The sequence below is a fragment of the Corvus hawaiiensis genome, chromosome 10 (assembly GCF_020740725.1).
Source record: "Corvus hawaiiensis isolate bCorHaw1 chromosome 10, bCorHaw1.pri.cur, whole genome shotgun sequence".
In the NCBI taxonomy this organism is placed as follows: domain Eukaryota; kingdom Metazoa; phylum Chordata; class Aves; order Passeriformes; family Corvidae; genus Corvus; species Corvus hawaiiensis.
In genome coordinates, this window is record NC_063222.1 from 25,150,308 (window position 1) to 25,173,973 (window position 23,666).

General features: G+C 43.2%; 1 protein-coding gene across 1 annotated transcript; it reads right to left on the reverse strand.

The window, feature by feature from the left end:
• Positions 1-5,544: 5,544 nt before the first annotated feature.
• On the reverse strand, positions 5,545-19,198 carry LOC125330916. Its single transcript, XM_048314667.1, has 8 exons — positions 19,079-19,198; positions 15,434-15,537; positions 10,335-10,482; positions 9,764-9,857; positions 8,637-8,755; positions 7,938-8,080; positions 7,127-7,324; positions 5,545-5,731 (listed from the first exon to the last, which is right to left on the reverse strand). The coding sequence occupies exons 1-8, from the start codon at positions 19,196-19,198 to the stop codon at positions 5,620-5,622; spliced, it is 1,038 nt and encodes a 345-aa protein (XP_048170624.1). The 3' UTR covers positions 5,545-5,619.
• Positions 19,199-23,666: the final 4,468 nt, after the last annotated feature.

Here is a 23,666-nt window from a genome sequence, read left to right on the forward strand (position 1 = left end):
TTTGAAAGATAATCAGGGATAGCTTGGACAGACAGGATTATGTTTGACTGATTTGTTTAATCCCACAGAACTTCCTGCTCCACCAGCAATTTCCTTTTGTCTACACAACACCAGACATCCCAAACGCTGTGGTGGCCCTGGAGGTGGCACTGGAAGGAGCAGGGCAGGACCAGGGAATGGACAAGGAGAGAACAGTTCGGTCTGGAGGCAATGATGGACTTGCAGCACCCAGAGACAGCCTGGGATGGAGTTTGAGGCTCTTGGGAAGCATCAGCCCAGCGTGGGGAAGGGCTCTGCAGGCACAGGAGGGTGACGGAGCTGACACAGGAAAAGCAGTGAGACAAAAGCTGGGAGAGCACAGCTCAAAGGTGTGTGATGCTGAGAAAAGGTGAGAGCCAAGAACTGACTGAGGAAGGGCTGGGAGCCCTGAGAACAGATCCAGACACCTGTTTGAGTTTCCCTGAGCTCAGAAAAAATGGAAAGTTGTACGTTTTATACAGAAAATTAAAAGTGCATCACAGAAACTCTGACTTCATTGTCCACACCTTTTAATAGGAGCATCCTTAAACTGGTTCAGTGCTTGGGGTGTAAAGAGTGATTATAGCAATCTACTAGAGAATAAACAGACTTTGTGTAGAGTAGGAATGGGAAATATGTTATCACATAAGAAAAATAAAATAATCAGTCTGAAAAAGAACCAGAAAAAACTCACCCCAAACCTGGCTAGGATTTCAGTCCCCAAGGCTGACTGGACCATTTCCTGTAGCTTGACTAATCATGAACCTTCTGGTCATTCCCAATTTATTACTGTCCAAGCTCCTCTCAACCCTGTTTAGGTTAGTACATTTATTTTTAAGGCTGTTTTTATCCAAAGCATTTGTTGTTGATGGCCTTCTTTCCTTACCTTCAGGGCTTTCAATTGCATAATATAGTGTGTACCTGGTAATTCCAAAACAAATCTGCCTGGAATGATAGATTACAAATGGAAAATGAGTGATCTGGGATATCCTAATAGCTTATTTCCACCATGTTTCCTGCCATGTTCCCCTGCATGTCCCATACATGCATCCAAATAGATCAAAGTGTCAGTCAGCATTTTCAGTAAGTTAATTTTTCCTTTTGGTGTTGATAGCAAGGAAATACTCAAAAATGCTGAAAATGCTTTACTGAACAGCAAAAATTAAGTGGTGATGATTGCAAGCTGCCTTACACAGACCAGGAGGTATTTGGTTTTAAACAGCCAGGAAGGAAATGGTAAAAAAAAAAAATTAATATAGTCTGATATATTCAGACTGTAGGTTCTCTGGGGAAAGGGGAGAGACTTTTGCTTCTCCAAGGTTAACAGCCCCTCGCAGTGCCCTTTTTGGTGACCTGATCCCTGGTTTGTGAGTGCTTTCCCTCCCTCCATCCCTGCAGCAGAATGAAGATGTGCTCCTGGAGGCTGTGCTGGTGAGCCCAGCATGGGCAGGAATTGGGTCCTCACTTGTGTGGGGTCAGGGAAAAAGCCAACACCAAATCACCACAGTCCTGGCATTGCCAACACTCAGCTGCCGTGGACAGGAGACAGGGCAGGCAAAGGAAAGGAGGAATGCCCTTCCTGGCCATGGGAATGTGCCAGGTGGCCCCTGGAGGGACAGCGGGGCTGTGGCTACCAGGGCACGGCCACGGGGCAGCTCCCGTCAGGACTGACCACACCCACGGCACATTCCAAAGGGTGTGCCAGGCAAATTTCTAATGGATACAACAACTGGAGAGCTGACAAGGACCTCAAGAAGTCCCTTGTGATGTCCTTAAAACCACTCAGTGCTCCAGCACTGCCAGGCTGAACTCAAGGGATTCACTGGCAAGTTGTTTAGTCCATATCAGTGTGGAAATTTGGGGGTGAATATTTGCATGAACACTTTTGATGATGAATTACAGGCTGAGCTATCAGCTCTGCTTTGCCTCTGGTGCACTCTCCCAGGCTCTGAAGCCCAGTGGAAGGCACTAAAAGAAGACACTTCTGCAAGGGAATGCCCTGCTTCCCTCTTCACTGTACTCACATCCACTCGGGGCTGCAGTGAATAGTCCCAGGGAAGGATATTGGCTCAAAGGCTTTATTTCCTGAGTGATTTAAAGACTTTGGATCAGTAGGAACACAGGGTGTTTGTCCTTCATGTTCTACAAGTTGAGGTGTATATGAGCAGATGATCTTTGAAATGCTCATCAGTTCCTGATGGTTTCTTCTCTGGTACAACTTTGCTTCCATGACCCATGAACTGTAATAATTACAGAGCTTTTAAACCCTGCTCTGGAATTCCTGGGATCATAATAAATGATTTAATGAAAAATCTTGTTTTCTTTCTGTTCATTTAATTAATCTGGGTTTTGATTTGATATGGCTCAAATTTTTCTATTCAAACTTTTCTACTCTGTATTGAGAGATTTAGACATAATGAGAAGTGAAGAGGCAGCTAAATGAGACAGTGTTGGGCTCATGAAATGTCAGGTTCAAAGGAATCTTTGTAAGTAATTGGAAATTGATTTCATGGCACTTTGGTACCAAGCTCACCGGTGGCAGCTGTTATTTCAGAATGGATGGAAGAAATTCTTCCCTGGGAGGGTGGGGAGGCCCTGGCACAGGGTTCCCAGAGAAGCTGTGGCTGCCCCTGGATCCCTGGCAGTGCCCAAGGCCAGGTTGGATGGAGCTTGGAGTAACCCATGGCAGGAGGCTGAATAAGATGGGCTTTTCTGTCCCTTCCAACCCAAACCATTCTGTGGTTCTGTGATTTCCTTTAGACCTCTTTTCAGCAAAATCACTCAAACATCACCAGTACATTCTTGCTTCTGGATGCACTTTAAATAAAATCATCAAGGCTCCTCTGTATTACCTCATATTTCCCTGGAATCCCAGAGCCAGAGCATTAAAATAATGAAATGAAAAATTATGAGAGCAGAACCGACTTCCTGTTGGGAAAGAATAAATCAGCATCTGTGCCTTTCTGTCGTGACTGAGCCAGCACTGAGGTCTAAACAGCAGAGCCCCTGGGCCTGTTCCCAGGAGAGACTCGAGCAGCTCCTAATTGCACGTGCAAGAAGTGGGTGGTAACTTTACCAGGAGCTGGTAACTGGAACATCTACCCAGGGGACTGGAGCAATTTCCCATCTCAGCCTCACTTTCTGATGCTGAATTCTGGGAAGAGAGCCTAGTCCTCGAGTGCTTTGTGTAGTGATCTGAGCACTGCTGATTTGAACGCTCCTTAGGGTCTGGTACTTTGGGAAAAGCCTGTTTCCCATTTCCAGTCACACAGCCCCACAGCAGTGTCCAGCTGCTCTCTGCTCTTGGGCTTGGCCAGGTAAGGGTCAGTAAGGTGGTCAGTGAGGGTAAGGTGGTCAGTGAGGTGTACACTAAGGTGGTCAGTGAGGGTAAGGTGGTCAGTGAGGTGTACACAAGGTGGTCAGTGAGGGTAAGGTGGTCAGTGAGGTGTACACAAGGTGGTCAGTGAGGGTAGGCTGGTCAGTGAGGTGTACACTAAGGTGGTCAGTGAGGGTAGGCTGGTCAGTGAGGTGTACACTAAGGTGGTCAGTGAGGGTAGGCTGGTCAGTGAGGGTAAGGTGGTCAGTGAGGTGTACACAAGGTGGTCAGTGAGGGTAAGGTGGTCAGTGAGGTGTACACTAAGGTGGTCAGTGAGGTGTACACAAGGTGGTCAGTGAGGGTAGGCTGGTCAGTGAGGTGTACACTAAGGTGGTCAGTGAGGGTAGGCTGGTCAGTGAGGGTAAGGTGGTCAGTGAGGGTAGGCTGGTCAGTGAGGGTGGTCCTTCAGGCTCTGTTTCCCCTCTGCTCTAGCTCCCTGCCTTATTTCCAAGAACACGGTGTTTGCTCACACACATCCTCAGCTGAGAGGAATGTATTTAATGCTCTGTGTTGACCCCTCCATCCCCAGACACAACAATGGTTTTTGATAATGATTACTGTGTTAAACTATCTCCAGATTAATTTCTAGGCCTGAAATAGGCCACTAGCCTCACTCCATGGAAAGCTTTCATGTTTTCTGTTCTTATCCCCTCCACAGCAAAGATTCCTGTTCTCTGGACCAGTTTGTCACATATAGCACATGATGTTCTGTCTCCCTGTTTCAGAGCCCTGATTGCCTTGTTGTTTCTGTGTAAACCACATCATGTCTCTCTGAACCTGTACAAGCTCGTTGCTGTGTCTTGTTGAATTTCCCTCCTGATTCTGGGGTGTGTTTATGAAGGGGTTTGGCACAGTGTGCTCTGTTCCCAGTGCTGGGGTGGATTCCACTGGCCAGGTCTGCTTATCAAGCCCTGTGAGCATGTAAATACTGCTCTGCTTCTCTGAATTTCAAGAATATTTCCTGAGAGCGACCATCAAGCTGACATCTCTTTGCAGTGCTCCATTGCCTTTTCCTGTCACAGCTGCAGAAAATCCTCTGAGCTAGACCCTGCAATACCTTCAGAATCTTATGATTTAGTTCATGCAATATTTTGATCACCAGTTTTGACTGCTAAGCTGTGGGAGAGGTAAGGAGAGCCCTAAGGGAGAGCCTGGAAACTTTCCAAGCTGGTGATTTCTCTTGCCTGGATGCAGTACAGATGTTAGAGCTGCTGTGTGACCTTTCTGCTGCTAAGTCATGGCACTGCAGAGCCCTGCAGGGCTGAGCTCTCATTCCTCCTCCCTGCAACTGAACCAACCTGCCCCTGCAGCCAACACACAGCAGAGAATTTATTGATGTCTCTGGAATCAGGCAATTCTCTTAATTGTCTTCGTTCCCAGGACTCTGTCATTCTTCCCCTGCACCATTGGTGGCACAGCTATTTGTGTGCTGGTTGGGAAAAAAAACCCTAAAATTGAACAGCAAATCAGTCAAAGCCAAGGACAGATACCTCTCAAAGATAATTGCATCCAGATCTCCTGGGAGCCCTTACAAATCCCTTTTCGGCTTCCACAGGTCTTTCCCTCCTGTGGCTTTGCTTTGAGGATCCTCTATTAAGCAACAGGACATCCCTAAACAATGCCAGCAGTGAGTCAAAAGACTCCTTTCCTTTTCACAATTTACCTCCCCAGTGCTCTCTGGCCACACCAAACTCCACAGCAAGACCTTCTTTAATTATTATTTTTTTGTTTCTAAGGGTCAGAATGATTGGGGTGGCTCAGATTTTCCCACGTACAAAGTTCATTAAAGAGCACTTGGACCTGGGTGGGTTCTTTTATTCAGTTGTGGGATTTGTTTTCCTTTTCTTTGGGTGTTCATCCCTGTGTCATTTCCCACAGTGAACTTGGGGTCTGAACTTGGATGTGTTTTACTTAAATGCAGTAGAAGTTAGTAATTGTGAGGTGTTGTCTACACTGAGTTCCTAGTTGAGAAAATCACACAATATTTTTAATACAACAAACCCATGATATTCAGCATACCATTGTGTCTTATTTCCATATCCATATCCATACTTACTTGAAGTCTGTGCTATCACAAATGCACTCCAAAATGTTATATTTCTGTTTCAATATCTCTTTGGCCAGAAAAATTAAAAAAAAAAAAAAAGGACTTCCATAAGCAGGATTTATTATGTCTTTTAAGCAAGGTGGTTGTAGCACAGTTGTGATCCTACACAAATACAGTGCTAGAGTATAGTACACATCCTGTAAAAAAACCTGACATCGGGGGGGGAACAGTCCTCTGGCAGTTTTGGGATACCATCCAGTATTTTCAGGTTTGGCAAATTGGAGAATACACTTAAAGAGAGACAAAAGAAAAAATAGAAATTGAGATTAAATAATCTTGGGAAATGTTGAGAAAACAGATGCGATAAAAAAGAACCAGTAGATTCAAACATATCTAAAATACATTTGGGTTGTTGGAAATCTTGATTTGTCATTTGTTGCAGAATTTATCTGATAAAGAGCTAATTAAAACTCTCAGATTCACTCTGTTGCACCACTTTTATATTCTCAGACTCAATAAAGCACTTAAAGAATCTGTCTTCCAACCCTGAGAATGAACATAATACCAGAATAATACCAAATAATACCAATATTTAATTGCCCTAAGAACTGGCAGATTGAGAGCAGAAGCACAATTAGGAATTGTTAAAAGGTGTTTTTCTGCTTTTGTTCTCCTGGACCCTTTGATATGCACATAAAATGTGAAATCCATCCTTTAAAATATACTTCACTTCCATGCTGATATTTGCCTCCAGGCCTTTGGAAAGCATCAGCACCACCACACTGCCAAGGGGATGCCCACTAGACTAAAGGAAAAACATACTGGAAACTCAGAAAGTTGCATTAAACACTTTTTTTAAACTTCTCCTTTCTTTTTTCCCCCCTCCCAGGAAGCGATGGGAAGAGATGTATCCCATCTCAGACACACCCTGCAAGGTTCATCTTTAAAATATCAACACTGGGCTGTGTTTGTAGGGGGGAAAACCATGCAACCATGCAGATTTTCTAAGAGTGAGACTTAGAATAGATTGTATTCTCCTGCATTTGCTAGGATTGTAATGCCTTGGATTTGAATTTCCATTTCCAGTGTCTGAGGCTGCTCTGTTAAGTCTCCACCACACCCCAAAGCCTGCAACACAATCTTCACTGAGGGGCTGTTCGAGGCAGAGCAGCTTCCACAGCCCTGCCACAGGGACAGGAGGGAATCCGGAAAAATCAAACGAAGGGAACCTAATTTTCTCCTACTTTTGCTCCCATCTTTCAAGACATCCTCCTGATTCTGCCTCTGACATGTAATGCAATTTAGGCTCCTTGCAGAATCCACCAGGGATACAATGAGACTGAAGAGAGTTTGAGTAATAGGTAGTTTCTATTAATAAAAGGCAATCTAATTTATCTGCCCTGCTCACTGTCTCTAAACTTGATCCATGGACTTAGTTCCATTCCAGGACTGCCAGTCATGCCATTAAAAAGCATCATAGGCACTTTCTGAATATTTTGGGACTTTTATCACATAATGGCTCACTAACCCATGTTCCTGAAGCATTTCAGGTAGTTGAAACCATGGGTAAACGAAAAGCTTCTTTAGAAAGCTGGTTGGATTTGAGATCTTATTCCTTTTAAACTCTCTGACAAACACATTTTTGTGTTCATCACTTTTGTTAGCCCTGAGAAGGTCAGACTTACAGTTGTCTGTATCTTTCTTGGAACTCACAGGGATTCCTCTTGAGTACGAGGGATTCGAGTGGAGTGGATCTGAAGTCTGATATCCCACTTAGGGTCGCGATGTTATTTTCAGCGAGAGATAAGTGCTGAATCTGAGGGATCTTTGGCAGCTGTTTGAAGGATGTAAAGTGGTTTTTATTTACATTTAGCTCCCTGCATCTGTAAAGTACAAAGTGTATGGCATCACTATCACATCTGGGACAGAATCCCAACAACAGGGGTGGGTTTTATACGCTAGTTTTACATTTGTGCTGGTTTTGCCTAATCATGGACTGCCAGATCAGATCCCTGCACTTCATATTCCCAACTTCATGGTGTACAATAGATGCATCATTATTCCTGTCCTCAGTATAACAACTCTCCATACCCCTAAACACACAACAGCAGAGTAGCAACAGATGGATTATAAAATGTATTTATAGTTGTCATGGTCATGCTTGGCCTCTCTGCTTGGGTCATGTTCCACCATTTCTTCACAGAGTTTCCTTCTGTGCTCAACAACTTCCCCTTTTGGCACAGATCTCCCTGAACTTGACAAGACTCATTAATTATCCCCCAGGAATAAAGGGCACATCATCTGATCTCCTCACTGGATATTTGCAGCCCAGGGATGACATGAACTCAGAATAGCAATAAACTGATGGATTCCCAATCCAATCCCCCCCAAAAGAGCAGATTTGGCAGTTCTCAAGAGCCTGCTCCAGCTGTCACTTAAGTCAAATTTTGATTTCTATCATATTAGATAAAAATAGAAACAGGACAATTTGTCTACCTTGGCAACCTTATGGCACTTAGGTCTGTCAAAGAATTGTCCACCAACCAAAGCTTTTCCACCCGAATTAATCTTCTGAGGATTCTTTTGAAGTTTTCCACCTGGTAAAGATCACCCAGGTCCTGGAATGAAAGGTTCAACTCCTGGAAAGGAAAAAATAAAAGAAAGCACTTTTTTTCCCCCTTTGCTTTGTAATAACTATATAATTAAATATAGAATTAGTCAGAGGTAGTTAAAATGAGAATATATTATTTTATGCTGCTGCTCTTGTAACGGTGGTACCAAGTGCCAAATTCATTTCAGAATGATGGACTCCATAATTCTTTGAAAGTAAAGAAGAAAGAAACCATCTCTCAAGCATGAATTTTAGTGTCCAGCCCCTCCTTCCTCTGTGAGAGGGGTTACCAGTGTGTGTGGGGAGAGGGAGCAGGACCAAGTGATCGTGGTTTATGGGTTTGGCTTCTAAACTCATCTGGCACCAAAGTGCTGTGCAGCAGCCAGATATAAATATTCATAGAGTCCTCACAGAATGGTCTGAGTTGGCAGGGAATTTAAAATTCATCCAGTTCCACCCCCTGCCTTAGCCAGGGACACCTTCCTTAGACCAGGTTTAAACCTATTAAATGCAGTGAGCAGCCAGCACATCATTATTTGGCTTCTTTACAACTCCAGTACAAAATGTTAATGAGAAAGTTTTACAGCACAGTTTTCCCAGTTCTCTTGCAGTCTCTTTTCCCATTTCTCTGTGTCAGTTACTTGTTTTCTTTTTTTCAAAGTATGTTCTTCTTTTCTGAAAAACAGCTCTTCTTCTGAGGGCCCTGGTCAGAGAGAAAGAGTTACAGTTAAGGATGTGATACAGAACTGGCACTTAGTCACTTGCTGGGAGAATATATATATATATTGCGGGGAAGATTCTGTAATTAAGAAATAGATATAATATTATAGGTGTGTAAGTTTCCAGGCTTCTGAGATATAAATTACTGTGAAGATTTTTCTACCATTTCCAGGCCTGTAATTCAGCCAGCAATCTACAGTCGTGATGATTTTGTGCATGGTTGGTAAATGACAGATCTGCTACAGCTCAGAATGAAAACTATTTCTGAAGGGTTGTCCATAAGGATCTGGGTTCTAAAATCCTTCTTATTCCTTCCCATGCTGTGAGTTAGCCTTTGATTGGCCTGAGAAAGGAAAACGTTTGCAGCTTCCAGAGCAGCGACAACGACTGCAGCTGGGACCAACAGCCCCACTCAAACCTCATTTGTAGAAAGACAGACACACACTGGAGACTTAAAGTCTTAATGAAATGTTCAGAGCTATGGACATCTTCAAATTCCTAATTAACGCAAGGGCAGGCTGGAAATTTTCCACTGTTTACTCCCAAACATGCAAATACTGGATTTTAAAACCCATCTTTCATACTCTATTCTTGAGTGTGTCAATAGATAGAAATTGAGACAATTGTCTTAAAACACACTGTTTGCAGGACAGAGTTTCCCTCTTGCTTTCTTGTTTGGCTCTTTGGCATATGGCTACTGCATCCTGAACATTCAAATGTTAATGAACTTTTGAGAGAAGTAATCAGCACCACATTAAAACTAAAATTCTTCAATTTGCAGTTCTGGCAGTTGTTTCTCATTTTTGAAATTACAAAGGATCATTTCATAATGATGAAATAAAAAAAGCAAGCATGGACACTGTGGGATGAAATCCTGCCCTTTTTCAAATGAATGGCAAACTCCATGATTTAAGCTCCTAACTTTTAAGGATGCACTGTTTGACTAAATAGAGTTAGGGCTGAAATGTCAAAGTGTCTTTTTGGTCTTTACCTTCCCTCACTCGGGGACAGTGGAGCTGATTTCCCTGAACACTGTGTTCTTCTATGTCACACCAGCCAAGATACTTGAAGGAGTCAGAAGGAAGCTTAAAAAAAAAAAAGCAAAATAAAGATATAAAAGAATCAGTAAAAGTTCCTGAGGTTTTTGACATTGTATTTTCTCTTACTTTCTGGCCTTATTGCAGCAGAAATCCCTCCAGTCAGAGCCATATCCAGGAGCTGGTAAATGCTGTGGGAATTCACAGTTAAGCGGAGTTTGCCACAGCTCATCCTGGTTTATTCCAATAAATTGGCTCAAATATTGGAGAGAGCCTTTTCAGGGCTCATTACCCACCTGCCCATGGCATCAGTTTGGTGCACAGAGCTCAAAGGCTGAGGCAAACCCCCTGCCACAGCTGACCCCATAGAATAGAATCTTGTTTATATTCTGTTGCAGTTTTGGAAGATAAAAGGAGGTGGACAAAAACCACTTCAAAGCGGAGGAAGAGGTTCTGCCTTAGCTCCTCTTTGTCAATGTCTCTTTTCTACAAACCTGCAATCAGACTGGAAAATCCAGCACTTACTGGGGCAGGTAGCCTGGAATCCCAGTTCTGCCCGAGGATTCCTCTGTTTTGGGATAAACCCGACGGAATATTGCGTGCATCACTAAGGATGGAGCAGCAGGTGGGATAGGACTTGAACTTTTGATTGCTTGTAGTCAGACCTGAGGAACTAGAGAGGAGATGTTAAGCCAGTGTAGATTCTGTCCAGAGAAATGCAAATTTTATTGGTTTTGTTTAATAATTACAGAAAATAATTGCAGAAAGTACAGAACAGGTCAGGGAGGGTAGGACTTGCCAGCAAGGCAACAGCCACATCCTGAGGCCAAATCATGGGCAATCCCCTCACCTCTCACCTGAGCAGCATTTCTTTGCACACAGGACGCTTTCACAGATATGTCCAAACATCAGAAAGAGGAATTTACTGGCAGTTTGTTAGAAAAACTGAGTCTTGGAGAAAACTGAGAGCTGAACTTGTTCAGCAGCCTGATGTGTTCCCTTCTACCCAGGAGAGCCCTGCTTTTAGGGATCCAGGTTGGGTGAAAAGATACCTCAGTCACTTATTTTATTCCATTGTACATGAGTTTTAATTAATTATTTTACTAATATTAGTATATTTATTTTAATCTCTTGAATAGGTTCCAGGGGAATCTCAGGTATTTGCCAGAGAAAAGCTGAACTTTGTTTAATAGAGTGCTCAAATCATAGAATCATTAGTGCTGGAAAAGACCTCCAAGGTTATCAAGTCCAACCTTCAGCTTGAAGTTGTGTGTTTGTGTGCTTTGCTTGCCTAGGAACACTTCCAAAAGCACATTTTCTATACCCCAAATGGTGCAATTGCTCTAATTGTGCTTCAGAGGGACTCAAGAACTTGCAGACTGGCAGCTGCAATTTAGGAATTTACCACGGAATACTTGAAAACAATGATTTAATTTAGTCAGGGTGTGCACCCAGCACTGTAATTTGCTGTTTGCTGTACAGGCTCAGGGAGCTCTTGCCAGGGAGTCTCAGCTGTCAGTCAGCATCATAAAACAACTGGAGTCAGGAGCAGAACTACAGAATAAAAATGCAGCTTTAAAATGGTTTGGAGAGGAAGGCAAAGAAGCTCTCATAGTGAGAGTAGCAGACAGGCTAAATAGAACATTGGTTAAAACGTACAATTAGAGATTATTGGCAAACCCTCCTGAGGAGATGTGTCCTGCTGACCTCACTGCAACTGTGCAAGAACAGCTCTGAGGAACAGCTCTCCTCCCTTCGTGCCTCGTGGCAGGGTTTTAATGGGACCAAACCAGCCCCCATGAACTGCAGGTGGCTTCGAGGAAGCTGTGTGAGCTCAGCATTTTGGAAAACAACAGCTATTTACTGAGACACTTTTGAGGTCACCCCAAGGCAAACAAACCCTTGTGGGGTGTGTGTGTTACAGAGCAGCAGGAGTTCACACACAGCAACCTCGTGAAAAGAGAATTTACATTGGGTCAATGGTAAAAAAAGGCCAGAAAAATAAAAGAGTGCTGGGAATTCTTGTTTAGTCCTATCTTGGATATGAAATATGTAGAAATTTTTTTGTGTTTAAGAAAAGGTCTGTTATTCTTCTCAGTTTGGAAGTGATCTTTTAAGATGTATTCAAATGACTATTTATAACTGCAAGACTTTTCAAAACCTACCTTCCTCTCAGCTAGATACTACCTCCTCTGCTGAGACAGGAATATACACTCCCAGTCCCTGGAAATGTGGGATAAAACATTTTAGCTGAACCATTTAACATGATATCTATCCTGATCTCCCAGCAGAAAACCCACTCACAGAATTCTGTATTGCTGATGGCAAATAAAACACAGAGTTCCAGAAAAAAAAGTGAGATGGATACGACTTCCCCAATCAGGTGGGTAGTGAGATTTCCATGGGAAAGAGTGACAGAAAGAAACATCTTTCACCTCAAAACTGCCTGAGTTTAATAAGCACCAGCTGGATCCCCACATTATGTCACAGAAGGTTTTTTTTTTGGGGGGGGGGGGGCAAGTGCCACACAGCTTTTCTCTCCCTTGCTTTGTTTGCCTTCCTGCTTTGCTGCAAAATTGATGCAAAAGGACTGGCAAGGAACAAGGCAGGATGCAATTCCAAGCAATTACAGATCGCACAATACATGAAAGGAACAAAATTTCCTGCCTTGATTGTGAGGCCCTTCGGCTGGATATGAATCTCCAATGACACCTCTGGGAGCAGCACACTAGATTATGTCAAGCATTAAGGGGAAAAAAATTAGATTCATGATGTCTGTCCAGGCTGAGTCATTTCCTCTCACTTTGCCTGCAGTGAGAAATTGGTGGTTATCATAAATCATAGACCTAAATTCTTAGGAGAGAAGAATTAATTTCACTAATGGAAACCCTCTGTGGAAATTGCATTCTTCCATTCCCCCTCTTTTTGGGGGGTGTGGGGGAGTATTTATGATGTCTTTTAAGCAGAGGTACCTGACTGTATTTTAAGAATTCTATTATGGAGTTTGGAAAGGAAACTTCAAAAGGTAATGGGGGGAAAAAACCTGGTGTGACCAGCTTCTAACTGCTGAGGCTGGCCCTCAGTCCAGTTCCTGTCATGGCTACAGCTTTGCCACTGACACCAAATCCAGGTACAACATTTTTTTAATCTCAATAATTAAAGAAAACCCCACAAAATTGTACCAAACAATTCTTTGCAGGCACCTTGAAGTCTGGAGTGCTCCATGTGAACTGACAAGAGGGAGCACAGACTGTGGGGTGACTGGAAGCACTCATAGCTAACCCTTTGTATTTTATGTATTCTCCTCAGTGGAAGTCCCAGTGAGGAATTCAGTGTCTGAAATGTTTTGCAAACTGTCAGGAATGAGAACAGAACAGCTCCTGCATTTTTCAGAACATGACTGAGGAGATATCAGGCCATACCTTGGAAAATCGTGCACTGCTGAGCTCCCTGATCAAAGTCCCACCTTACCAAGATGTCAGTATCAGCTGTGTGGCTGTGAAATGCTTCTCCTCTCCCTGACACCTTGGCCACATTTCCATGGAGCCCAGAATGCTCCAAGTTTCCTGACTGCAGTGCAAGTACATTTGAGTCCAGCTGCCTTTAAGTGCAGGATACATTAAAAGCCCACAAAAGACTTTGAAGAGCTAAAGCTGAGCTACTTTTGAAATGACACCAGTGAAAGACACTGAGTGAAAAACTGAGTGAAAAATCCCTCCTGGGTACATTTTAGATATTTGGCTGTTAAAAAAGGATTGTCAGCCAAAGGACTCCTTTCTCCTGATAAAACAGCAGCCTCGACAAACAAACATCTGAGACTCTCCAGCACAGGTTCAGCTCTGCTGCACAGAAAATGGGAAGCTCAGTTAAAGAGGAGCAAAGATAAAGGAGGTTTTAAGCAAACTCTTGCATTTGGGATTTGAAAGGCTTTTTGTCCCAGCCTTTCAAGCAGTTTTGGGGTTTGGTCTAGCTTCCCACAGCCTTATCCCTGGCTGCTCTTCAGGAATCAGCATCCTCGAGCAGGCTTAGCTTTCTCTGCTTTTCCTATAGATCTGAAATGCCCTGGATAAAAGGCTTGGGAACAAGTAGTAGGGATATTTATACTAACTCTTCACATATCCAGAGTCAGAATTCCTGTGGTGCTTGCTACATCCCACCAAATCACAGCCCATATCTGATGGGAAGGCCCCTGCTCCCAGGTGGTTGATCTCAGTGGTCAGGTTCTGATTTAGCAGCAAAGTTTGTTCAGTCCTGCTACTATGGAAGTGAAAACTTGGACCATTCTAAAGGAACCAAACCAAGTGTGTGTTAAGATCATCTTTAAGAAATAGAAAAAAAAAATCCAAATTAAAGAAACTAAGAAAAGAGCAATAAATCCTCCCAAAGCAAAGATTTGTTATCACTAGGTCAGAGCTGCTGATTTTGCATAGGCTCTGAGAGAGCTGGTTCTGGATCTGCCCAAACTACTTGCACAAATAAATATTTGCTCCCAGGTTCCAAACACCCAGTTATTTCCATTGTCCCAGTCAATGGCAAATGCCAAAATCATCCACATAAATGAACTGCAGGGTTAACTTCCTGACACAATTTGTGGAAGTATTTAAAGGATGGCAAACTCAGAACTCAGGCTGTGCTTCATTGCAAAAGCACACAATTTACTGCTCCAGAGCAGCTTTGCTTGTATGCAAACATTTATTATGAGAACTCTCTGAACTTAGGATAGTAGAAGATATGGACATAGTGTTTGCATGCTCTATTACCTTTCAATTATTTTTATAGGAGTTTTATGAGACAATATGCAACATTTTGAAGCGGTTCCTTTGAGCATAATTTAGTGACAAACACACCTGTAAGTTACAGCTACAAAGCATCCTTGCTGATAGCTGTAGCATCAATTATCTTGCTTTATGCTTCATAAAATTGCCCCCCCAAAGACATAATTAACTTAATTAGGTCCTATCACCATAATGATACATTCCTAGCATATTAACTAACATTTTCCTCATGGATCCAACTTGCAACGATACAAAGCCCACATCTCACTCCATGTGCCTTTCACATCTTTTCATAACAAACTCAACATTTTTGTTGGGACAGCTTTTTTCTTTCAGCGATCAGGCAATGAGACCAAGAAAAACAACCCCGTTTGAATTCCTGTTTTCTCTGCACAACAATCTCCATTAGCAATACAGGCTGGTACATTTTAAGAAGACACTCAATCCTGTAACTCTATCTTCGTTGTCAAAGCATGTCAAGCCAGCTGTGCAATGACTACAGGTTCATGTCTCCTTGCACCCTCCTACCTTTCAGACATGTCTCGCTGCTGCATAAAATCCTCACATCTTGCACAAGGCTATTTGTCTACAGGCAGAGCTTATCTTCCCATCTCTGCCCCGGCACAGGGAGGGAGTTCTCCGGCCTCTGGAGAGGGGGGAACCTGCCGGGATCCTGGCGGGGCTGGATGGATTCACTGTCTCCAAGGAAACACTGTCACCTCGCAACGCAGTCACGTTAGGAGCTATTGTTACCAGTCTCTTAAGCACATCAAACAAATTCCTGGGCTGATCGAGCTGGTATCAGTGAACTGTTTTTCCAGAAGGTGCCTAAAGATAGGTTGGTGATACCTGTAGCAAGATATGTGATCATCCAGCTGAATCTCTGGTCTGCTCGCTCCAGCGACTTCACTTTCACCAATTGCTTTCACAGTTTTGTCCACTTGAAGTTCATACTTTCATTGCCTAAAAGATCTCCTGCTTCATTAATGGCTTGTTAAATGCCTTATTAATTTATCCAAGAACTGTGGATGAAAAGAAAATACTTAAAGAGGCTCATACTTTATGTAATGTTCAGGAAAGTTCTTTACGAGCACCTCTTCACTCTGTTGGGTGTGCTTGCCTCATTTGAACGTGCTCAGCCATTTTAGGAAAACCTTCCAGGCTTCCCTCTTCGAGTTTGCAGCTGAAAATGCAAACAGGAGATCCTTCTCTTGGTGGGAACCAACAGGTCAGGTTTGTGTCTGTTTTTATATTATATTTTTCTTAAAACATTAAAGCTGCAGGTTCTGAGAATCAGCCCAGTGAATTATTCTCTTCGAAACGAGTTTGAGTGATTTTTGTTTGGTTCACCCAGACAAAGTGCAGATGCTGGCAGGGTTCCAGGATGGAATTGCAGCAGCCCAGTATGGTTATGGGCCCTGGTTAGTCCCTGCTGAAGTTCACAGATGGCTTTTAAACTCCACCAGTAGCGACGGGACCCAGGTTTTAGTGGAAAGTTATAATGGAGCTGTAAATCGTGCCCTATTGATCTGCAACTCCCACACCACAGACACAGCTCCTTCCTCACTTGAGCTCCTGGGCTCTGTACTGAAAAAAGAGGGGATAAATAGATTAAAAGCAATGTGGAAAAAGTACACAGTCCCCTCTGCCTGGGGATATTCAATTGGAAATGTCATATAGTCAAAACCTCTGTGGTTTAGAATTCTACCTTTCAGCTTATCCTCCTTTTCCTTCACATTTTTCTTTTCTCTTCTTTTTGGTCATTACAAAGGCTGATCATTATAAGATCTTTCTCTACAGAAAGGTCTGTGCTTCCCCAATGGTGGCTGAAAGCTCCAAAACCTTCTCTTAGAAATTCTGCTGGCAAATTTCCCTGTGCCAGTAAAGTCGAGGGGAATAATGGTAATTAGAGAATTTCAGCTCTATGCAAAGGCATTTTGTGGTTCCAAATGTTGAATTGACAGATCGTTATGTGAAATTTAACAAAGTAGACATTCCACACAGGTTTCATTAAAACTTTATGTGCTAAAACTGAGTTTATTACGGGGTGGGCGAGGACGGGGTATTAAGAGATTCATCAGGTCACTTGAGCGTATCATTTCTCTGTCTGCTAAGAATAAAGAAATTAATATCTAAATCAAACAAGATTATAATTTGGGGCCTTTCTACTTACCATTTTTCCTCTGTCTATAAAATGAAAGGTATTGGTCTCCATCACAGCCTAATGGGCTTCAGATCTTTTATGGCAAATGCATTCCTCATAAAGCCCATGAAAAATTATCTCTGTGCTATTTCAGAGGAACGATGTATTTTACATGGTGTCAGCCTTTCCATTATAAACACTATTTTTCAGATCTTTACAACCTGCCCATAAAAATGTGCTTCTGACAAGAAACTCAGCAGCTTGTCCCAGCTCTCCAAGAAAGAAATTGTTTTTCCCACTTTATCCAGTTTTGACCAGTAATTTTTTCTTTGAATTGGGTAAATACAGGGTGGGCATCAGTCTCAGCCATGGGTCTCTCACATCTACATTTGACCCACTGGACACTTCCCTGCATGTCCACGAAATTTGTAGGAACTGGGCAGAATCTGGCTCATCCTGAGGTCTGATTAATGACAGAAATAATCTCAATTATTCTCACTGCTGTAGGCCACAGAGGCCCTGTTGTTCTGGGCACCAGAGAAAGGCAGGAAAACAAAGTTTGCTCCAGAGAGTTTGTGCTTTAATTGAACAGAGCAGACAGACAAAGACTAGGAAGAGAGGAAATAATATTATCCCTCCTCCTTTTATACAGCAATAACTGAGATGCTCAGACCATGAAATCCTGGCACTGTGGTAGCAGAAATTCTGTTCCTGTGCCCGGGGTCAGCATTCACACAGGATTCCCAGCCACTGACTTCGTTAAGACCAGACTGGATGAGCAGTGTGGCTTTAAAGTCTGCATTTACTGCCTGAGTTTCTGAGCTGACATTTTGTTAATCATTGTTAAAGAATACTTAAAAGACATTACTCTATTATAACATTTTTCTGATTCAGGGATAAATCAGTTTGTTGATGTAATTTTATGTTCTTTATGTAAAATCCTTTTTTTTTGGTGTTAACTCGATACATACTGGTGATGTCAAACCATTAGGTTGATGTCACCAGTAAAATCAGACCTAAAAATGTGACAACACTTCAGCACCAGCAAAAAGTTAACTTCTACATTGATCTTACCTGGTTTGAACATATCCAGGGATCCAGGGCATTCATGTTGGATGAGTCAGTTAGAAAGAGAGAATTTCTTGGGACATTTCAATGGTCTGATGTGCATGGCTCTAGAAAAGGAACACACTTCTAATGCACAAATGCTCAGCTGAGCCCCAGCAGATAAGCAGGCACACTCACTCAGACTAACTGGTTATTTTGCTGAGTTACCCAGGCAACACATTTCTTTTTGTCCTGCCCATTCAGGATTGCAGGAGAGTATTTGACTCCCACTGGTAGGACTTGGAGAGCATTCCCAGGGAAAAGCCAAGGACAACAGAATAAAGCCTTGGGCAGGAGGAGAGCAGAGTGAGTGAAACATTTCATCGGGGTCACCAGACAAAAAGGAATCAACAACCAGCTGCATAAATAATTGAAGTGAAAACTATAGATGGCTGCTTCTCTAAGGTGTTACAAACCCATGGGTTCCAAGAGGGTTGGAGGGGCTGTAACCAAGCAACAAGGACTGAAATTTGGTTCTCTCTTCTGAAAAAACAGTGGGCTTGCAAGTCATAATGACAATGTCTGGCAAGGAGATTGAGCCTTTCCTTGATTTAATAGTTTTTGGATGAAGCTATAAGAAAAGATGTTTATGGAATGAAGAATGGCATTTTTATTTGGTTTAGGAGAGGCCTATTCCAGTATAAAATCTATATTTTCTAACAAATTTCTGGATGAACTAGACTTTTTCTGACACTGAGGAAAGACCACAAATAAGTAACATTTCAAGATTTTTTCCTCTCAAAACTTTCTTTTCAAAAGAAATAATGGACATAACTCACTGTCTCTTCATTTGCCTGTATGAAAGGGAAAACATAATTGTATCCCAAGTGGAGTTGATGGCACACAACACTCCTGATTGATGATTTCTCCCATTATATCCCTCGCTGAAATGAGGTATATTTTCCCTTTTACCTTAAAACATGGCTTTTATATTGAATGAAGTCATTGCATCCCTAACCCACAGATGCACATAAGATCATGATTAACCTTGTAGCCCTCAGGAGTAAAGCCATGGAATTCAGCTGGAGCAGAACCAAACTCGGGTGTGAATGTGGAAAAACCCCAAAGGCACCTGCCAGCTACCTGCCAGATCTCTCCCAAGAGGCTGAACCTTCACACAGGTCACGGTTTGGAGCTCACTGAAGCTGAGGGACAAACTGCCACCCATTTTAATGAGCTTCCTCTCACTCTCCACTTCTCCAACTGCCATTCCTGTCTAATACTCAAAATCTAAAACATCTTACCCGAAGCTGCCAAAACAAACAAATCAGGCATTTGTTGGAACCACCCAGAGATGAAACCTCCAGTGTGAGGTCAGTCTCGTTTCCTCCATCCACATCTTTATCACGAATCTCATGTTTCATCTTTTCACGAGTTAGTTGTTAATAATTCCCAATAGAATACGAGAGTCATTAAGTACTTCCTAATTTATCAAACGTAAGTCTCATCAGGTAATTTTAATCATATGAAAATCTTTCTAAATTAATTTTGATAGACAATTTCCTGTTGCAGCCTAGTAAGCCTTTTCCCCTGTGTCATTGGAAGCTGCATCTCTGGTTATTCTCCTCTCTAACTTCCATCTTTTTTTTTGGATTTAATTATGAAGCTGCTGCCAGCTGCTAAAGATTTATGTTTCCTCTTTTTTTTTTTTTTTTTTGAATTGATCACCTGAAATATATTGAAGAAATTCGTTCATTTCATCCATCAAACCCCTGCCTTCCTGAAAATCCGATCTTGCAAATCCGGGAATACTTGGGAGTCACCAGAGCACTTCTTTATTAAAGTGGCTTTGCCAGGTTGTCATATATGAGATATTTGAGACAAATAGACATAATCTCTTTAAGCATGGGATGGGAAAATAATTGGATTGCTGGGCCAAGGTGGTAAAAACAACCCAGCTCTACACGAGCTAAGAAAGGAGGGAAAGGACAGGAAAACATGGAAAAACAATGCAGCTGAATGACAGACATAACTCAGTTGTTTAAAATTCAGGGCTGCCTGTCCCCATTCTAATCAAAGAAGGAACTGAGAACTCTGAACGTGTATTTACAGGCAGAACTTGTTCCTGACATCTCCGGTTCTTTTGTCCCTATTCTTTCCCCGAGTCTTATTGCCAAAAAAAATTAAGTTCAAATGAATGCCTTGTTATTCACTGTCTGCAAGGATAATAAAGATGTTCTCTAGCTGAAAGCAGAAAGCAGGGCCTCCTGTGATCATGGGGAAAGGAAGAGAGGAGCATTATGAGAAGAATCAACTGTTTTTATTAAAGGTGTTGTGTTTGTGCAGCTTTTGTCAGAAAATCCAAATAATTTGCTCCCATTTGCTTTCATTTTGAGAAAATGGCAGCCTTGTGTTGCATAAAAAAAGAATGAGCCTTGCTTCTCTCCAGTGCTGCTTTTATAGGCAGGAGACAGACACACTGTAGCTGTCCTCAACTCCTGCATGTAAAGTTAGGAGCTGGCACGGCCTGCCAGAAGAACTTAAATGTAATGAAAATGTGTTCCTGCTCAGAGACTGCATTTTCTGTATCACATCGTTGTGTCCTGAGGGCTACACGCTGTTCTCCTGCCAGCACTGCTGGGGGTACTGAGCCATTCCTGGCACGGATTTTCCATCGCTTTGTGCCGCAGCTGAGGAGTTGTACTTGCTAAGCAGGGGATTTCTCAGCAACAAGCACTTTACATTCACAAGGCACAGCTATAAATATTTATTTTAAATCAGGTCTACTGACTTCAGTGGAGAAGGGATTCTGAACTCGGCTGTATTCAAAAGACAAGAAGACCTTAAAGCATCTGAATGATTTACCTTGCCCTTACTCTCCACACCACTGGCTTTCCACACAAGTTCTGGCACTGCAGGACACCAAAGCTGCTGCTGGGACTTCCCAGAGCCCAGTTTGTAATCCCTGATAAGGGCAGGGCTCCATCCATATGCATCAGTCTTTGCTGCCAAGGCTGGGTTTCAATCAGGGCCCAGGGAAGGCAAACCACGGGCTGAAAGTGGAATGACTTCATCCAGTGCCTCGCTCTGCTTTAGCTCTTTTCAGCCAAAATCCCCTCTGCAGACGAATCTGTGTTTTTCAGAGCTCATTCCTCACCTCACGTTCTAGTTTAACAGAGATGAGGTGATAGGACAAGCAGCTTTTTAAGGGAAAATAAAAAGGATTAAACCCCATACACTTCACATCCATCCCAATCTTTGGACTTCAAAGAGGCTCTAAGCCCAGTGCTGGCCTAAAGGGACTATGAAGGTGATGTTGAACTACTTTATGGCACAATACTCTCCAGTCACAGGCCTGCCTGGTCACTGAACCAGTCTCAACCATTAACTACACCATCTTTCAGCTGCTTCACTTCGCTGCCAGCTCCATGCTGTATTCCCAGTTGAGAAATTAGAGTTTTCTTTTTGCCTCGCACTGGGGGAAGAAGAGAGCCCTGTTTTCATTTATTAAACGACTGAGTGACCAGGTGTTCTTGTCTTGATTAAGGCAGTTTAATATTTCTGCTGATACCTGTGCTTTAAAGTCTCCTTTCAGCCCTCATATTTTTGGCAGTTCAGTTGTGAAAGATCAGCAGCTGAGCTTCAGTCGTGTTCCTCCTCATTTTTCATGCTGCCTTCACTGTTTTGGAGAGCTGCTGAATGCAAAATGAAGCTGCAAGAGCGTGTTTGCTCTACAGCCAGCAAGGCATGAAGCCCTTTTTTCTCCAGCTGTGGAGTACAGCCAGAGCATTGCTAACAGTGTCGCTGGGGATGTGACTCAAAGGGTGACATTTCGTACTCCCTTGTGTGACACCAGATGATTAATGCTCCCAGCAAAACATGGGCTGGTTTAAATAAACAAAATTAAATATATATCTGTGATTATAGGAATCGTGTTACATCTCTGAGGGAGCATCAGCTGCTGCTCCCAAACGCTGCAGATCTGTCAGCTTGTTTTGGAATGCTCTGGTTGCTCGCTGGATTTTCCTGCCACATAAACCCATTGGCACTTTGGCCCAACCAGGCCAGTGGGTGATCTGGCCAGCAGTTTGGGGCACAGCGTGTTCTGCACATCAGCCTTCATCTTGTTTTACAGTCAGCAATTTACAGCATCATGTTGTTCCCATTTGCAGCATTAGAGAGACATCACGGGAGCGTACGAGGGCAGGGACCTTAGCCCAGAGCCAAACCGGTGGGATTCTCCCATTCCTGCCACCAGGGCATCCGACCAACTGTCCCTGCTGGCCATTCGCCATGAGGGTCACCCTCTGTGTTCCGTGCTGTTTCCTGTGGAATGAGTCACTTGGGATGCAGCCAAAGGGGCAGAGCAGAGCCCAGTTCTGAGCCCTGGCACTGCCTCAGCCGCACCTTGGAGTAAAACCCCACATCCACCTCCCCTTCCCTCTGCAGTGCCTGCCACGGGAAGGAAAGGCGGGCAGGCAAACCCCTGGATTGTAGCAAATTCCAGTCAGGGATTGCAGGGGCTGGGGGAGGACAGAAGGGGAACCATCCTCATAGCAGAGGCTGAGCCACCCCCACCCAGATGTGACCAGCTGGGAAAAGAGCATTCCCCTTCGCCCCATTGAAGCAAAATTTTAACCTGCAAGGTGCTGGTTAAGTTCTGAGATTGAGAACTGGAATAAATGCTGATTTTATCTGCTCTGCCAGCTGTGTTGGGTAGGAATGAGTCTTAACTGCTGTGTCTGTGCAGGTTTAGATAGTGTTACAGCAGCTGAAGTCACCATTGCCATGACACACAAAAGCACAAGGCTGTCACAGATACCCCTTGGTTTATCAGATGGTGTCTTCAGATGTCTGTGCTGAATGTGAACACACTTGCAAAATTAATACTCCCCAAGCTCTAGTAAAAAAAAAAGCTTTGTACAGAAACCCTAAAAAATAAGCCAGGCTTTGCAGCACTGAGGGAGATAGAAATGTAAAACAACCTTTCCACTTGAAAACCTTTCTCTATGGAGTCATCAGGATGCATTTCCTGGGAAAACAGCAAAGACTTTGATCTGCCTTGTTCCTGAATGCTGATCAGATTATCATGCTTACCATGAAGGGTGGAAAACAGGCTGCCAGCTGGTTAATGGCCCTTCTGAAAAACAGCCTTCTATGTTGCTTTTTGGAAGTCACTTGTCATGGAACGATCAAAACATAATCTCTGTACTCTTGTCATCCATAGGAGGAAGCGTATTTTAAGCAAGTGTTATCAAGGCTAAGAGAGCCTGAATTAACTTCTTCAAAATACTCAGTGCGCTGCCAATACATCTACTAGAAAGTTGTTCTATCCAGAAAATACAAAGTAATAGCAAAGCAGCCCATCAGGAGAGCTCTGCCAGCTCCTCCCGTGGGGGTCGTGGCTCCTCTTCAGGGCCCTCGGTGGCCAGTGGCTGGGGAGCTTTGCCACTGCCCACGGTGTTAAACTCGGATAGCCCTTTATTTCCCCAGGGCCCTCTGCCTCCATCTGTCTACTCCTGTTAACTTTGTGGATTCCCTGTGCAGTGGTTGCAGGGAGAGGAATATGCTGCCATCAGTTTCAAGAGGCCAGAATTCATCATTTAACTTGGGGCGCTGAAAGAGAGGAACTCAGTCAAGGCACTGACTGAGAAAGGGAGGGGGAAAACAACCCTTTTATTCCCTTACAGGCATCCTGCACCAAGGAAAAGCCCTCCAGCCTCTTAGCAAAGAGGCATAAAGTGGCTTCATTGTTTTGTACTGCATTATCCCATGGTTTCATGCAGTAATAGCTTAGGTTTTGCTTACTTTTAATAGCAAAATAATAGCAGGATTTGTGGTTCCCATAATACATTCGCATTTAATGAGTGCATGTGTACATAGACACAATGC

Coding starts and splice junctions, on each gene's coding strand:
- LOC125330916 (XM_048314667.1), bottom strand. CDS start 19,198: ATGAAACATGAGATTCGTGATAAAGATGTGGATGGAGGAAACGAGACT. Junction 10,483..15,433: donor GATCACATATCTTGCTACAG/GTATCACCAACC, acceptor TCTCCTCTCTAG/TTCCTCAGGTCTGACTACAA. Junction 9,858..10,334: donor ATTCCAGGCTACCTGCCCCA/GTAAGTGCTGGA, acceptor TTTTTTTTTAAG/CTTCCTTCTGACTCCTTCAA.